The sequence below is a fragment of the Suricata suricatta genome, chromosome 12 (genome assembly GCF_006229205.1).
Source record: "Suricata suricatta isolate VVHF042 chromosome 12, meerkat_22Aug2017_6uvM2_HiC, whole genome shotgun sequence".
Lineage (NCBI taxonomy): Eukaryota > Metazoa > Chordata > Mammalia > Carnivora > Herpestidae > Suricata > Suricata suricatta.
Window position 1 is genome coordinate 80,321,235 of NC_043711.1, and position 18,042 is coordinate 80,339,276.

Here is an 18,042-nt window from a genome sequence, read left to right on the forward strand (position 1 = left end):
GGGGGGGGGGGGGGGGGGGGGGGGGGGGGGGGGGGGGAAGGGCAGTGCTAGGGGTCAAGGTCCCAGCCAGTCCCACACAGCCCAGGTTCCTTTACTTTCTCTCAGCTGATCTTTCCTCAAACCTGTGAGGTTAATAATATGATAAGAAGGTGGAAGAAATGAGCTCCATAGAACCACAGCCTTTTACAGGCTTCTTTGACTTCCATGGATTCACGTCTTCTCCTCACTTACCCAGTGAGGTAGGAAAAGTACCCAGATGAGGGCCTCTGACTGGAGAAAGGCGAGATGAGGCCAAGTTTGTGTGAGAGCATGGAGAGGCTCTCATAGAGGGACTGGAGGCTAGAGAAACCCCTACAGCAGCATATCCCCACCTTGTGTCCTGCTCCAGGCAGTGTGCCAGGAAATAATAGATGCTAGTCCGAATGTTTCTTCTAAAATTCTTTAATACATTCGTAGTCCCATACCAGTTCTGAATGCTCCATGACACTCAAACCTCAGGAAATGCTTTATTTCTGTATGTGTATTTTATATTTTTTAATGTTGATTTTTTAGAGAGAGAGAGAGAGAGAGACAGTGCGAGTGGGGGGTGGGGGTAGAGAGGGAGACACAGAATCCAAAACAGGCTCCAGGCTCCTGGCTCTGGGCTGTGAGCACAGAGCCCAATGTGGGACTCGAACTCATAAACTGCAAGAGCAAGACCTGAGCCAAAGTCAGATGCTTAACCAACTGAGCCACCCAGGCGCCCCTTCTATATATGTAGTTCAAATTCAACTCCAAGATACCATTTGCAAAGCTGGTGAGATGTCCAATGACTGTTGTTGGAGTTTCCTGCCTTTCTTCCACTTGATCCTACCAGGACCCCATGATTTTGGTAAATGAAGAGGAACTTGATCCTTACTCCATGATGATCATCTTCATTGCTATGCTTCTGATCCTCAAGATATTGCTGATGAATTACACTAACAGTTCATTGAGCCCGGAAGAGAAAATTCCCTTGTACCATTCCTGCTGTCTTAAGTCAAATATAGACCTAATTAAGTCAAAATTGTTTGACTAATATTGCTTGAATACTTGATTTGTGCTAATTCTGTTCTGAGATATGGAAAATAAGCTGGTCGTGGTCTCTATCTTCATGGGGATGACAGTCTATCATGAAGACACACCCTGAGCAAACGTAAGTACAGATGGGAGGGTGGTGTGGAAGAGGTGTGCAGGATCCAGTTGGCAAGGCCAGGACTGGGGGGAGGCAAAGGACGTGCCCGGGAGGCACTCATATGACCCTGACAATGAGGGTCCCCCGATGTGTTGTACCCTAGGCACCTCCCGGTCTTCCCCTTTGGCATGGTCCTTGCAGTCAGAAAGGTCAACGTGGAAGGGAAAACACTCCAGGCGAAGGCAAAGTCTTTGGGATAAGATTCCCTGGTAGCGATCACTTGCTGCATCTTTGGATACTCAGCATCTGGATCCCTTTCCATTCTTTGGTTTTGATGGAAAGGAGGGCTGGGTTCCTACTGCAGAAAACACTAAAGGCAAATATTCTTTTGCATGACTTTGAGAGGCAGCAGACAGGCCTGTGACCCAGGCTTAGCCAACTGGATGTTGGCAAAGGACTCTGAACCTGAAGGGACTCAATTCAAACCACAGAGAAGGTGGAGAAAATACTCATGTGGTGGCCAGCAAGCAGAACCCACTGTGGGAGAGGCGCCTGGGTGGCTCAGTTGGTTGAGTGTTCAACCTCGGCTCAGGTCATGATCTCATGGTTCTTGGGTTCAAGCCCTGTGTCGGGCTCTGTGCTGACAACTTAAAGCCTGGAACCTACTTCAGGTTCTGTATCTCCCTCTCTCTCTACCCCTCCCCTGCTTGCACTCTGTCTCTCTCAAAAAAGTAAATAAAACATTTTTTAAAATTAAAAGAGAAAGAAGCCAATGTAGAAGTCCAGACAAGTCTCCCAATGTCCAGGGCCAGCATGGCAATGCTGCTGGTAGGATCCTGGCAGATTGTTTCTGCTGATCCTTCTAAGCCCAGTTGTGTGGATTTCCAGTCAGTTCTATGAGCTACATAAGCATCCTTACAAGAAATGCCCCTTCTGCTTACATTGGTCTCTGATGAACTCAAACTATTACATCCAGTGACAAGTTTATGGTGTGTCATCATCAAACATGTTGTGGAATGTTGCTGTATTCCATAAGGAACCCTGTGACACTGGGCACTGGAGTGGGACAATCGGACATGGCAGAGAGATGAAAAGATCAGTGGCAAAGCTCAAGGTAGAAGGTCTGGAGTGGGAGAAAGGGGAGGGAGAATGCCAAGGAGGGACTGAGCGGAGAGAGCAGCCCTGAAAACAGATTGAGACCTAATCGATATTCAATCGATATTAGTTGAATTATTTTGACTTAATGAGATATATGTTTGACTTACAATAGGTAGCAGGAATGGTCTCACACACACACAAAAAAGCAGCCCTGAAAACTGGCCCCCATCCCTCTAAAACCTAGAGTCTGCTTCGGATTCTGTCTCTCCCTCCCTCTCTGTCCCTCCACTGTTTGCACTCTCTGTCTGTCTCTCTCGGTCTCTCAAAAAATAAAATAAAAAACATTAAAAAACTTTTAAAAATAAAAGTAGAATGATCTCATGGTCCATGGGTTCAAGCCTCGCATTGGGCTCTGTGCTGACAGCTCAGAGACTGGAGTCTGCTTCAGATTCTGTGTCTCCCTGTCTCTCTGCCCCTCCCCAGCTCACACTCTGTCTCTGTCTCTCTCTCTCTCCAAGATAAGTAGCCATTTAAAAAACATAAAATCATCTATGTTTGCATTATTGTGCCCCCTGTTGACTGTATACACACATGTACCTTTAGAAAACGTAGTATATTAGTTGATGTTTTGTTTTCCATTTCAAGGGATGTCTTTCTTTTTTCACCCCACACTGTCTTGCAGAGTTAGGTAGATCTTTTTTTTTTTTTTTTTTTTTTGCTTTTTAAATGAACTTTATTTTATTTTTTTATACAATTTATTTTTTTAACATATGTAATTATTTTCTGTCATTTACAATACAGTAGTTTCAATGATACTCCAAGCAGAAAAGCAAAGTAAAAAAATCAAAACCCCCACTTCTATTTCATGTAATTAGACTTATACAGAAATTAGAAGGTTAGGTACCAACTAATTAATCACCTAATTTCACAGCTACCTGAAGTGGCAATTGTAATATAGCAGCTTATCTATGATACATTCAAGATACATGATATAATTTATTACTTGTCCATAAGCTACAACACAGCCTGCTTAATACCTTTCCTTAAATTCCACCTCTATACTACAGTATACTTGAGGTCCATGCAAAAAAGTAGCTACTTTTTATATAGAAAATGGATGATTAAGTCTTTGGTGCTGTAAAAGCAACTTCAGTTAAACATAACCACCCCCACCACCATAAGGTAGATCTTTTTTAAGTGATACGTGGGGGTCATTAGTATGCATACTTCATTTCCCTGCTAATGGACATTTAGAATGTTCTGGGGTCTTACTTTCACATTACAAACAACGATGCAGCAGGTCTCTCTCCATGCTTATTCACAAGCCACATTTCAAATGCTCAGTAGCCACCTGGGGCTAGTAGCTACCATACTGGACACCACAGAGCTGGGATGTGTCCATTGTTATAGAAAGTTCTATTGACAGTGCTGGCCCTAGAAAACAAAAATCCCATGGGTAGAATGAACCTTCCTTATTTTATATCATCTGGGATGAACTGTGGGCCAGCAGGCCAGGAGCTAGGTGTAAAACAGACTCTTACTACCTACTGGTCCACCCTGTTCTCTCTAATATGCACACACACCTTCCTTTGTCATTGATTTGTAAGCATAATAAGGTGGAGCCACCAGACACAAATGGTAGAGTGAAGAATGATTTAATAGAACTGTGGGCTCCGATGATGTCGGACTCAAAGTTGGACGAGATGGGTCAGACTCCAGAAGTTACTCCAGCCTTCCAGTTGCATTTAAGGATCTAGTTTTGACAGGTACATGCTTGGGGTTGACACAACACTTGGTCTCATCTCTGCATAATATATAGAATACTTCACTGTCTTTACACGTTGTTTGGCACTTTCCCAACTTATTCCAGCAGTACATGGCTGAAATTAAAAGGGAAGGAGAGGACAGGGTCAGTCTTGAAATAAAGCAGAGGGCTGGGGAAGGGAGAAGGCCAAGCCCAGCAGAGAAAAGGGGAGTGACGAGATAAGGAGAGGTGTGGGGAGGAAGCCCTGCCAGGGTATCCTTCAGACTGAGATTCGTGGCCGTTTTCCTTTATTCTCCCATGTGTGTCTTCAGTCACAGCCCCGAAATCCTCCCCATGAGGCTGCTTCCCCTCCCTGGCCAGGTCCTTTGGGGGAAGCAGGAGCCTTCCGCCCCCTAAGATTTTGTCTCCTCCATAATACAATATAACCAGGTACCCAGTATCAGTTACTTTTTCCCTTTGCCCTCAGTCCCCTTTCTGACCGTATCAGTGAAACAGGACAGGAGTCTGAAATACCCATCTGGACACCTACAAGTCTTCTGGGGCAAGTACAAAACTCCCAAGAATGTAACACTCCCTTTTCCACAACATCCCTGGCCTTTTCTCGGATCTTCACCAGCCTAGATAATTAGCTGCTCTGGGGAACCTACGGCCTACAGCAGCCCGGGCAAATTAAAGTGGCCTGAGAATGGAATCAGGATCGTCATTCAGAAATTCAGGAACCATTTTCATGGAGGCAAGAATAGATCAAAACTCAAATCCCCCCAGTGTGTTTAGAAAAGTACCCATTCTCTCAATATTCCACACCCAAATCTCTCTCCTCCATGTACCCTCCGTCCAGAGCATCATACTCCACTTCTCCAGAGCAAACCAGAGGAGATCAGAGTAGTCAAGTAATAACACTGGAAAGATCAGCTGGTACTAGATGTAGCACTCAGTTTTTCCCTTGGCTACAAAGATCATCCAGAGGCCTCCAAAAAGCCTGACATTCTCTTAGCCCAGGCTGCTAGAGCCCCCGGAATTCTCCAAACATGACCCATTCCCCTGTGGGAGAGATCTTATTTACCTTGGGTGACCTTGACCAGGAGCAGGGTAACCATCAAAATCAGGAGAATGAGCTTCATGAATATGGGGAGCCCCGGGGGGAGATCAGGAGGCTTAGAGGCTTCTGGGCTAGCGAGACAGGTGAGGTCCATTCTGAGCAGTCCGGACTGGTATTAATACCCCAAGAATCATGGCAGAGCCATGATCAGTGAACCAGAAAGGGAACAGTCCCTTAACATTAGACAGGCAAACAAGTAATCAACCACGCTGGTTGAATGGCCACCGAATGCACCACGCTTGTCTACACCTCCAGAGGAGGCTGGGACAGAGGGAGGAGACGTTAACAAACAGAAGGCACAGCCTTACCTTTGAGGAGGTTTATTATATAACTGGGGAGCCAAGAAGGGGGACAAATGTTTTCACTATCCATTCATTTCTGGTGAAAGAAAGAGCAGTGGGATAGAAAAAGAGCGATACTTTTGTGTTCCTTGGATTCTCTCCAGCGCTCACAGCCTCTTAGGATGTCTCATATGTTGGTGATTCACTTTAATAGTAAAGGAAGTGCATGAGATGCCTGCGTGGCTCAGTCAGTTAAGCATCTGACTTTGGCTCAGGTCATGATCTCGGGGTTCGTGAGTTCAAGCCCCAAGTCAGGCTCTGTGCTGACAGCTCGGAGCCTGGAGCCTGCTTCAGATTCTGGGTCTTCCTCTCTTTCTTTCTCCCACTCTCCTCCATTCATGTTCTCTCTCTCTCTCTCAACAATAAATAAACATTAAAAGTAAAGGAAGGACAGGCAGAAGGAAATACCCAATGGCTCCATGGCCATCACCACTGGAAACTAAAATGTCAGCCTTTGTGGAGTGGGATTAGAAGAAAGTCCACGGACCTGTGACCTTGTAACTGTGTGTTTGAGACAAACAAGTAGCATCCTCGTAGGTGGTGAAGGAAAGGCCATTTTCTCCCATTGTGGTGTTTCCTATAATGCATGGTAGATTGCATTATCGGCCTCAATTTTACACCCCTACTGGAATCCATTTCCAAGGTCTCATCCCAGAAGGAATGCACGTCCCTGTCCCTTCACTTTTGTCTCGGCGATGAGACGCTTTAGCCAAGGACATGTGGCCAGGAGTGACAGTGTGCCAGTTTCGAGCCCAGACTTTCAGAGGTTATGAATGTTTTCTCTTGCCCTTTGTGCCTCTGCTATCACCGTGAGACCAGTGGTCCAAAGACACTGAGCAGTGCACGGAGCAGAGCCACCCCGGCTTCCCCGCGGATCTGCGGTGAGAAATGAAGCTGCCCTGCTACGCCAACCCCAAGCAGAGCAGTCCAGCCCAAGTCCAGCTTCCCCGCTGATGCGCGAGCCGTGATGAAGAACCACTGAGTTAATCGGGCGCCTGGGTGGCTCATCGCTTAAGCGTCCAACTTCGGCTCAGGTCACGATCTTGAAGTCTGGGTTCAAGCTCTGTGTGGGGGGCTCTGTGCTGACAGCTCAGAGCCTGGACCCTGCTTCAGATTCTCTCTCTCTCTCTTTCTCTCTCTCTCTCTCTCTCTCTCTCTCTCTCTCTCTCTCTCTCTCTCCCCCTACCCCTCTCCCCCACTCGTGTGCTCTCTCTGTCTTTAGAATAAAAAGAAAATCATGGCACCTGGGTGGCTCCGTGGGTTAAGCGTCCGACTTCAGCTCAGGTCATGATCTCAGGGACATGGGTTTGGGCCCCACATCGGGCTCTATGCTCACAGCTCAGAGCCTGGAGTTTGCTTCAGATTCTGTGTCTCCCTCTCTCTCTGCTCCTCCCCCATTCATGCTCTGTTTCTCTCTGTCTCAATAATAAATAAATATCAAAAAAATTTAGAATAAAAAAAATCAACAATGACAAATTTGTTGTAAATAATTAACTGGATCCTCGAAACAGAGACCTAAAAGAAAGAAGGAAACAAAGTGCTATTTGATAAGAGGCTTTCTTCTAAGGATTACTAGTGAGGAAATCAGCCCTCTGAACTGGAACTCATTTCCTTTCCTCCCAGAAAAGGTAGATGAAAAGGAACCCAAGGTGTCATTTGAATTAGCAAGGCCCAGGACAAAAACAAAGGCAAACTTCCTCCATTCTTGAGGAGAGAGGTTGTTTCTAGGGTCTTGAAAGGCTGGAGAGAAAGAAGAGCCCCCGTCTTGCAGAAGCAACTCCATTTGTACATCAAAAGAACTTTTAAAGACACAGAGTTTCTCCTACACTAAACTGTTTCGAGATCTACCTTTCCTGCAGTAAAGAACTTCATCATAAAATACACAATGGAGTGTTACTCGGCAATCAAAAAGAATGAAATCCGGGCGCCCGGGTGGCTCAGTTAGTTAGGCGTCTGACTTTGGCTCAGGTCATGACCTCCTGGTTCCTGGGTTGGAGCCCCGTGTCATGCTCTGTGATGACAGCACAAAGCCTGGAGCCTGCTTCGGATTCCGTGTCCCCCTCTTTCCCCCACACCATACTATGTGTCTTGCTCTCTCTTGCCCACTCGCTCGCTTTCTTTCTCACTCTCACTCAAAAGTAAACATTAAATTTTTTTAAAAAAAGAATGAAATCTTGTCATTCACAACAACATGGAAGGAACTAGAATGTATTATGTTAAGCGAAATTAGTCAGAGAAAGACAAATATATGTCTTCCCTCATATGTGGAAGTTAGGATATAAAACAGATAAACATAAGAGAAGCAAAAATTATAAAAACAGGGAGGGGAACAAACCATAAGAGACTTTTTTTATGTTTTTTTAAATTTATTTTTGAGAGACAGAGAGAGACAGCGGGAACAGGGGAGGGTCAGAGAGAGAGGGAGACACAGAATCTGAAGCAGGCTCCAGGTTCTGAGCTGTCAGCACAGGGCCTGATGCGGGGCTCGAACCCACGAACCGTGAGATCATGACCTGAGCCAAAGCCAGATGCTTAACTGACTGAGCCACCCAGGCGTCCCAAGAGACTCTAAAATATAGAGAACAAACTGAGGGTTCCTGGAGGAGGTTGTGGGGGGGGAGACGGACAAGCAGCATTGAGGAGGGCACTTGTTGGGGTGAGCCCTGGGCGTTATATGTAAGGGATGGAGGACTGGATTCTACTTCTGAAATCATTATTGCACAATATGGGAACTAACTTGGATATAAATTTAAAAAGTAATTAATGGGGCACCTGGTGGCTCAGTTAAGTGACCAACTTCGGCTCAGGTCACAATCTCGCGGTTTGTGAGTTCGAGCCCTGCATCAGGCTCTGTGCTGACAGCTCAGAGCCCAGAGCCTGCTTCAAATTCTGTGTCTCCCTCTCTTTCTGCCCTTCCCCTGCTCCTGCTCTGTCTCTCTATTTCAAAAAGAAATAAACATTTAACAATTTTTAAAATAATTAATTAATTAATTAAAAAAGAACTTCATCATAACCCTGCATGTTTGTTCTTGTGGATGCTGATTAGCAGAATGAGTGACCTAACAAGGGAATGACCAGAATCCATGCTATGCATTATTTAGCAGAATCAACACCGGTTTTCCAAAGTAGGGGAGACTCTCATAAAAGACTGCGTCACACCTACATTTTGCTTCATTGCAGCCTTCGCGGGTGGGGACATTACAGGGAGGTGGGGAAGAGGATGAAACTACTGGCCCACAGGAGGCTTGGAGACTTTCTGTCTTTATCTCTATTACATCCAGCTCTCTGGCTCCTGGGCTATGTGTAATTAGCAATGGCAGTGGATATGCTGGTATTTCTTCTTCAAGCTACTTGAAACGATGTATGACAATCTATCACCAGGGCCAGTGTGGGGAATTAAAAAAAAAACTTCAGGGGCACCTGCGTGAGTCAGTCGGTTAAGCGTCCAGCTTCGGCTCAGGTCATGATCTCACAGTTCGTGGGTTCAAGCCCCTCATCAGGCTCTGTGCTGGCAGCTCAGAGCCTGGAGCCTGTCTTCGGATTCTGTGTCTCCCTCTCTCTCTGCCCCTCTGCTGTTCATGCTGTCTCTCTCTCTCTCTCTCTCTGTCTCTCTCAAAAATAAATTTTTTAAAACATTTTAAAAAACCTTAATAACTAAAGCAGCCTTTAAAAAAGAACTTCAGAAACTTCAGAAACAAACAAATCTAGGTTAAAAGCTCACTTTACCATTTATCATCCATATGACTTTTAAGTTTTCATTTAAATTCCAGTTAGTTAGTGTCATGGTAAGTGTACTCTTAACCCCCTCACCTATTTTACCCATCCATCCCCACCTTCCCTCTCTAACCATCAGTTTATTCTCTATACTTACGAGTCTGTCTCTTGGTTTGCCTCTCCCTCTTTTTTTCTCCTATGCTCATTTGTTTTGTTTCTTAAATTCCACACATGCATGAAATCACATGGCATTTGTCTTTCTCTGACTGACTTGTTTCACTTAGCATTTTACTCTCTAGTTCCATCCATGTCGTTGCAAACGGCAAGGTTTCGTTCTTTTTGATGGCTGAGTAATATTCCATTGTTTCCATACACCACTAGCCATGTGACATTGAAAAAGCTGCTTAACGTCTTTGAACCTCAGTTTGTCATTTCTCATGTGGAGTCAACACTGCTGACCTCAGAGGTTAGCTGGGAAGATTAAATAAGGTAAATGCTTGTGATGCACACGGATCAATGTCCGGCCCACAGGAAAGCCCTGGTGACTGGTAGCAGTTGTTATTTACCATGAATTCTCACCTGCCTTGACTTGTTGGAGCATTTGACTGTTGACCTAAGTACTCCCTGCAGCTCTGCTTGTCCCTTACCTCATTAACCTCGCCAGTATTCAGTAAAGGGGGCAAGGGTTGTCAGCGATTCAGAGACCTCTCTGCCCACTGTGATTTTTCAAATCAAAGTTGTGAGTTTCAAAACTTTGGGTCTAAGATCCAGAGTGTTTACTCAGAATCCAGGCTTAAGGACAGATGGAACAATGTATCTCTGTTGGAGCTCTGGTGAAAAGCCATATCAGAACATGTTTCCAAGTTTATCTCTGTTTCGAGCTCTCTTGTGCCCTCCAGGATGACTTCACTGGCTTCTTCACTGTTGCCCAAAACTTTCCAGAAGTTGCTCTTTCTCTCAATGCATCATTCCATTTGTCTTCTTTCCCAGGAACCAACCACTGCTGTCTCCACGTCAGGTCATGTTTTCATCCCTCCTAGAACATCTTTTTCTAAGTACTCCCCTCCCCGCCCCCTTACACAGGCCACTTTAAGTTTCCTATGGACCAAAGTCTATGATACTTTGGACATAGTGGCAGAAGAACTGTCTAAGGGGGTTCTTGTCCCTGAAAAGCTTCTTCAGGAAAATGGAAAACAAGCATTTTTAAATGAACTCCCAAAAACACTTAAGAAATGTTTGCTAAATAAATGAAACCTTGATTTAAGCATCTACTATGAATAGTTCAACTCTGTTGGGCACTGGAAACACAAAACAGTATAAGATAATGTGCCCTAATAACCAACTGTATTAGGATAAATTAGGTTATGGTGTAGTAATGAAAAAACAAACACAAAAACAAAAACAAAAAGACTCTTGGTGGCTCATAAGGAGGCAGGTTGGCCGGGGACACTGCTCTACATCTCACTTGGGAACCCAAAATGATCAGTGGCCATTCAGTTGCTGCTGATCACCTTGATGGAGGAAAGAGAGAGCTCTGGTGGGTCTTGGACCACCCTTTACATGCCCTGACTTTGCAAGTAATGTGCAGGACAGAACTCACTGGCTACAACAGGGACATGGCCCTGTCCAACCACAAGAGGGCCAAGAAGTGCAATCCTACCACAGGCCTAGAATCCAGAAAGCAGGAAGTGTCAGAATAGTATCAACAACCTCCAACTACATCATCAGGAGGGCTGGCCACAGGAATAAGAATAGAAAGTACCCTGTGTTGAATCAAAACAAAAAAACATACTCCAGTGGAATGGCGAATGAGCCAATCAACAAAGGCCAGGAAGTCAGCAAAGTTTCATGGAGGACCTTCTCAGAGCCTTGAAGGAAAGCAGGTTTCAGAGAAATGGCAGACGGGAGGGTGTGAGAGGGCATTCCAGGTAAGGGAGTAGTGTGGACAGAGCAAGGGTGGCTGCCATGCTTGTGAGCTATTTGGAAACAATGAAAATACTGCATGGCTAGAGCTGGGAGTTCATGCACTATAATGCTGCAGAATTGGCTAGACAGAAGATCTTTAAATTCTTGCATGCAAACATAAGAAACTTAGACTTGGTTCTAGGGTCAAAATCAGAAAATCGAGGGAGACTAAGAAGGTAGGGATCTGGTCCCTCCCTTCTCTCTTCCCATTTTAACATGAGCATCTTTCTTTTGGTCTGTTTAACACACTGAGTTCCATTTAAGTTTTTGTTTTTCAAAAGTTCGCTACTGGGGCACCTGGATGGCTCAGTCAGTTAAGTGTCCAACTCTTGATTTTGGTTCAGGTCATGATCTCATGGTTTCTGAAATTGAGCCCCACGTGGGGCATTACAGTGCAGAGCCTGCTTGGGATCCTGTCTCTCTCTCTCTCTCTCTCTCTGCCCCTCCCCTGCTCACATTCTCTCTCTCTATCAAAATAAATAAATAAAACTGCTTTAAAAAGAAGTTTGAAAATCCCTGGTGTCAACAATGTGGAACCTTTTTTTAAAAGTTGTTGAGCATAGATTCTTAGAATTTAGAACTAAGAGCCTGTCTCATATGTTACATTATTGAAAGCAAAAGTTCACTCTAAGCAGCCCTCTTCTTTTCTTTGAAAACACTTTCAGTGATAGAGAAATTAGTACATGTCAAGATAGCACATCCCATCCTTGGACTCCTGTCATCTTAGGAGGCCATTTCTATTGAACCAGAATTTACCTACCTGCAACATTTACCCAGCATCCTGATTTCTGCTTTCCAATGGCTACAGAGAATGAGTCCAAAACAAAACAAAAAAATACTCGACCACTCCTTTGAATTTTGATAACATATAAGCCAGCCTTGAGAGAAACAGAGTTTCTGTGATAACAGATACAAGAACACAAGGCCAGAAGATAGCAATCCCGTAGAGGGTGCAGAGAAAGTAAGATCAGTCCCTGTTTGTGAAGACTTAATGTCAGAGGGAGAGAGAGCCAAGTACAAAAGGCCAAAAACACTTAAAATAATAGCTATCACTTACCACGTCTTTCCTCATGCCAGAAACTATTCTAAGTGATTTATATATATTAGTTTATTTCATCTTCCCTGCAATGCTGCAAGACAGTAATGACTATTTTCCTCCTTTTCCTAATGAGGAATGGAAGCAGAGGCAAGATTTGGTCTATGCAGTGAAGGCTGCAATGCACAGGGGACTCTGGGGACCACATGTTTGAGGTCAGTAGGATACTGTTTTGATCACCAAAGATTGCTTTGCCATATAGTTTGAAATCAGCAAGTGTGACACTTTCAGCTTTGTTATTTCTCAGGATTGCTCTAGATATTCAGGATCTTTTGTGGTTCCATGCAAATTTTAGGATTTTTTTCTATTCCTATAAAAAAAAAGTCGTTGGAATCTTGACAGGGATTGCATGTAGTCCAAAGATGGCCTTGGGTAGTATAGACACACTTACAATACTAAGTCTTCTGATCCATGAACACGAGAATACCTTTCCATTTCTTTGTATTTTCTTCAATTTTTTTTTATCAAAGTCTTGTCATTTTCATATACAGATCTTTCACCTTCTTGGTTAAATGTCTTCTGGTGTATTTGATTGCTTTTGATACTATTGTAAGTGGGATTGATTTTTTTAGTAATGTTTTTATTTATATTTTTGAGAGAGAGACAGAGCATGAGCAGGGGAGGGTCAGAGAGAGAGAAACACACAGAATCCAAAGCAGACTCCAGGCTCCGAGCTGTCAGCATAAAGCCTGATGCGGGGCTCAAACCCATGAGTCATGAGATCATGACCTGAGCCAAAGTCAATGCTTAGCCGACTGAGCCACCCAGGCGCCCCTAAATGGAATTTTTATTTCTTTCCTTTTCAGATAATTCACTGTTAGAGTACAGAAACACAACTGATTTTCGTATGTTGGTTTTGCATCCTACAACTTTGCTAAATGTGTTGATAGATGTGAAGCTTTTTGGTGGAGCCTTTAGGATGTGTCATATATAAGATCGTGTCATCCGCAGAGAAAATTTTATTTCTTCCTTTCCAATCTGGATGCCTTTCATTTCTTTTTCTTGCCAGATTGCTCTGGTGAAGACTTCCAGTACTATATCAAATATAAGGAGTACGAGCGGGCATCTTTGCCTTGGTGCTGATCTTAGAGGAAAAGCCTGCAACCTTCCACAGCTGGAGCATGATGCTCTCAGGGCTCAGGAGGTAGGGATGTTGTTTCTGGCTGGACTCTATGGTTGGGCAGGGCTGCTGGCTGTGCTCCATGGTCAAGTGGGCTGGCTACAAGGGCTCTACAATCCCCTCCGGTTGGATGAGATCTCAGGTGTGTTTCTGAACAGAGAGGTGCCACTGAGCGTTCTCCACCATTGGGCCCAGCTACAGGCTGGGCTCCATGATCCCCTGCCGGAGTCCAGCTCCAGCAGGTCCAGGGTTCCCTGAAGAATGGACAGTGTTGGCATGAGAGAGATGAGAGTTGGCAAAAGGGTGAGGGAATGAGAGAGCCACGAGTTTCTTTCTGATCACCAGACAGGCATCTCTGCTCTCCAGACAGGCATCTCTGCACTGGCCGGAGAGAGTCAGCTTTATTTATTGAAAAAATATATGGGGCACAAAACAGAAGTGACAATTGCCTTAGACAATGATTTCTGATGACAAATTCTTTGGTATGTAAAAATTTCCTGGAACATAGATTGGTAGAAGACTCATGCACAATCTTTATCAATAGTGATTGATTGCAGGTGATTTAGATGCTTATCATATGGGGAAGGAAGGTATCCTCAGCCTTCAAATAGAAGGCAATGTTTTTAGCATAGCAAAATCAAAAGTTAGTTCGTCTGAGTAGGGGTCAATAGCCTGTTCTCTTCAGGGGAAGAAAAACAGGTTTTCAGGAAATGTAATATTTGCTCCCATAAACACAAAAGAAAACGTTCCTATAATTTCCTTTACAAGGTAAAATTAGCATATTTTTAGCATAAGGGGACAAGTCACTTCTGATACCAGTCCACAAGGTGCCTTGGGGGGACCGGAGCTCAAGCAAAAATAATTGAGTAGGGGGTAGATATCCGTGGCCATCTGATGGCGGGAGCCTTGCAAACCCGCCTTACCTCACAAGGAGTTTTTTTCCTCAACTTAGTGAGTTCAGAAAATGGCTTCCAACAATCCCCCCCCCCTGCCCCTCCCCTCCGTGGGATCTCAAGCTGTGCCCCCAGTCCAAAGATGCCACTGGCTGGATTCCGTGTTCAGGTCAGGCTTCCACAGGGCTTCGTGGTGGGGGGTCCAAGGAGTCCTCAGACTGTGCTCTGCCCCCTGGTGGGGCTGTGGGCTGAGTCTCCAAGTTGAGCGAGGCCACATTGGCTGTGCTCTGTTCTTGGGCAAAGCTGTCGGCCAGGCTCTGACCGGGAGGGCCTCCAGATACCTTTCATAGTTGGGCAGCACTGAGGCTGTGCTGCAGGGTGGGGTCGGAGAGGTTGCTGATCAGATTCCCTTGTCACGTGGGGCTACAGCCTACGCGGGACAATTAGGTGAAGTCACAGGCTGTGTTCAGCAGCTGCGCAAGGCTGTAGGGCAAGGACGTGGGCTGGTCTCCACCTCCGGGAAGCACCGGAGGCCGGGTCCAGGGCTGCCCAGGGCCGCTTTTCAGGCTCTCTGGTCATGTGGGGCCAGAGGCTATACAGGTAGCAGTTGGGCAGGGCTTCTGGCTTGGCTCTCTGCCCAAGCACGGCAGCAGGATAGGCTCTGTGGCTGCCGGGGTTCTCCGGCCAAGCTCCTGGTCAGCGGCACTGAAGGCTACCTATACTCAGCAGTTGGCAAGGGCTGCAAATGTGCCTCCCTGCCCTGAGCAGGCCAGAGCTGTGCACCGTGGCCAGGGTGGCTCATTGGCTGGGAAACTGGCAAGGAGCTCCCTAGCCTTTTGGAATCACTGGCTTGGCTCTGGAGGGACCGAAATCCGAGCTGCGATCTCTGCTCAGGTCTGCGGCAAGCTGAATGCAGCCCGAGAGCCAGCACTGGGGGCCATAGCCCCGCCCTCTTCTCCGTCTCTATCTGACCCCGGGTACTCAAGACCTGCGGATTCGCCCAATGACCCCCGCGAGGCAAGACCCTAGCGAGCCCCTTCTAGAAGCACCCCACAAGGCCCAGCTGATGTTCACCTTAGGTTCTCTTTCTCCCCATGGAGAAACCATAGACCCTGTGCTGGCCTGGGGTAAGGGGTGGGGGGATACCATCAGCGTGTATGTTTCATCTCCATTTCTGAGGTCCAGGGGTGCTTCGATCTCACCCCCAAGTTTTCAAATTTCCACAGTTCTCTCCCGGCTATGGACAGCTGCTAGTTGGTCTTTCTGTAAAGGGGACTGAAGTTTAGAACAACCTATGTCGCCATCTTGATAACATCACCTTCCCCTCCTCTTCGAGGAACTTAGGAGATCAGGGGACCCTGATTTGATGGCAATCAGATTTCCACTCTCTGGAGGAATGAAGGTTTATAAGTGATACAGACTGTGTGACGAAAAACAGAGTCGGTTAAGCATCTGACTCTCGGTTTGGCTAAGGTGATGATCTTGCCGTTTGTGAGTTTGAGCCCCACATCAGGCTCTGTGCTGCTGGGGCAGAGCCTGCTTGGGATTCTCTCTCCCTCTCTGCCCTTCTCCTTCTCTCTCGAAAGAAAGAAAGAACAAAGTTGTGCTTCCTGCAGACACAGACGGAGAACACTCATGGGGGTGAGAAAAGGTAGATAGGAGGCAAGAGACAGGTATGTAGGGGAAGGCAAAGAGGATTCAGTAAGTGAATCATATAAGTGCTCAGCCCCACAGTGAACACCCAGACCAAAATCAGAGCCAGAAGCGCAGCCACATTTGGGGAGGAGTCTTGGCACCAAGTCCGAGACTGTGGGGCTGAAGCTGGTGAGACCCCCTTCTCTGGCCAATTCCGGTTCCAGGGCCAGGGCAGGGCCAAGCTTTTAGCTGAGGGCAGAAGAAAGATATGAAGCCAGGCAGTGCCTGACAGTACCCTTCTTCTGGTCGAATATAGCCCATTAAAATCACACATGTCAGGGGCGCCTGGGTGGCCCAATTGGTTAAGCGTCGGCCTCTTGAATTTGGCTCAGGTCATGATCTCGAGGTTCATGAGTTTGAGCCCTGCATTGGGCTCTGTGCTGGGCAGCCTTGGAACCCAGCCTAAGGTACTTCCCAGAGGTGGAGACCAACCCACAGCCTTGCCCAATGGCTGAACACAGCTGAAAATCTGCACAGCCCCCGTCTCCTCTCCCGTGTCACACTGACAACCCTTCTCTTATCAAAGCAGAAAACTGGAGCTTTCTTATCTGAAGAGGCTAATACACAGTCTCTGGGTGGGGGGAGGTGACACGGGGCCATCTGAGAGCAGGGGGATCATCCTGACCACAGGAGAGTTGAGTTGAAGTTTTACCTATTTAGTGTTAACACCTGGCCTTCTGTCCCATCTCAGTTTTGAAGACAGTGACAGGCACATTTATACATTCTGAGCAGGATTTTGGAGGATACTTTCCAGGGAAATCTGACCAATCCCAGATCCCAGAGGAAAAAAAAAACCCTGAAGATACAGACACTGGGTTTTCTTCTGTTTCGGCTGCTGTAACAAACTACCATTGACTGGGCGGCTTACACGATAAACGTTTATTTCTCCCAGTTCTGGATCCTGGAAAGTCCACGATCAAGGCACCAGCAGATTCAGTGTCGGGTGAGGCCCTGCCTCCTGGTTTATTCATAGAACCTTCTCACTGTCTGCACAAGGCAGACAGGATGAGAGATCTCTCTGGGGTCTCTTATAAAGACACTCCTCCCATTCCTGGCTCTAAGCACTGCCCAAAGGCCACACCTCCTGACACCATCCTATTGGGGGTTGGGCTTTCAGCATATGAATTTGAGAGGAACACAAACTTTCAAGTCATAGAGATTGCAGAGGATTCTTCCCAGAAAAATCTGACCAGTCCAAGAGGGGGAAAAAAAAAACCCTGAAGACGAACTCACTGCATGTTCTTTGATAAAATAAGCCAGTGGTCGTGGCCACTCCAGATATAAGCAAATAACCAAGAACTACCAACCAGATGAGGAACGCCTCTAACATACAGAAGAAGGAGAAGGAAGAGGAGGAGGAGGAGGGGGAGGAAGAAGAAGAAGAGGGATAGTCCGCAAAGAAAATAACAACCAAAAGGAAGTAGATTATGCAGGAGACAACATCATCAGAAAAATCATTGAAATAAGAGAAGCTGTTGATACCGTGCAACTAGAATAAGATTATTTTTAAAAAGAAAGAAAAGAAAGATGCCTGGGTGGCGCAAGTGGATTGAGCATCTGATTTCAGCTCAGGTCATGATCTCGCAGTTCTGGAGTTTGAGCCCCATCCCCGGGCTCCGAATTCTCTCTCCCTCTCTCTCTGCCCCTTGTTCACTCGAGTTCTCTCTCTCTCAAAAATTAATAATATTTTTTAAAAAAAAGAAAAGGGGCACCTGGGTGTCTCAGTCGGTTAAGTGTCCAATTTCAGCGCAGGTCATGATCTCGTGGTTTGTGAGTTTGAGCCCCAAGTCGGGCTGTGTGCTGACAGCTCAGAGCCTGGAGCCTGCTTCAGATTCTGTGTCTCCTTCTCTCTCTGCCCCTCCCCAACTTGTGCTCTCTTTCTCTCAAAAAATAAACATTAAAAGAATAAATAAAAAGAAAAAAGAATGAGAAAAAAATTTAGTGAATAAAAATACAGAGATAAAATTTCTAGAAATTAGATTAAGTGAGATAAAAGCAGTAGAGAAAATATAAGAAAATGAAAAAATTAGGGAGCCCCGGTTAGCTCAGTCAACTAAGCTTTTGACTTTGGCTCAGGTTATGATCTCACAGTTTGTGAGTTCA

At 45.9% G+C, this 18,042-nt stretch overlaps 1 protein-coding gene across 1 annotated transcript; it reads right to left on the reverse strand.

Annotated features, from left to right (window-relative positions):
- Window positions 1-3,887: 3,887 nt before the first annotated feature.
- Window positions 3,888-5,269, reverse strand: DEFB121 (defensin beta 121). Its single transcript, XM_029919054.1, has 2 exons — window positions 5,080-5,269; window positions 3,888-4,131 (listed from the first exon to the last, which is right to left on the reverse strand). The coding sequence occupies exons 1-2, from the start codon at window positions 5,207-5,209 to the stop codon at window positions 3,974-3,976; spliced, it is 288 nt and encodes a 95-aa protein (XP_029774914.1). The 5' UTR covers window positions 5,210-5,269; the 3' UTR covers window positions 3,888-3,973.
- Between the last annotated feature and the right edge of the window lie 12,773 nt (window positions 5,270-18,042).

Coding starts and splice junctions, on each gene's coding strand:
- DEFB121 (XM_029919054.1), bottom strand. CDS start 5,209: ATGGACCTCACCTGTCTCGCTAGCCCAGAAGCCTCTAAGCCTCCTGAT. Junction 4,132..5,079: donor CCTGGTCAAGGTCACCCAAG/GTAAATAAGATC, acceptor TTTTAATTTCAG/CCATGTACTGCTGGAATAAG.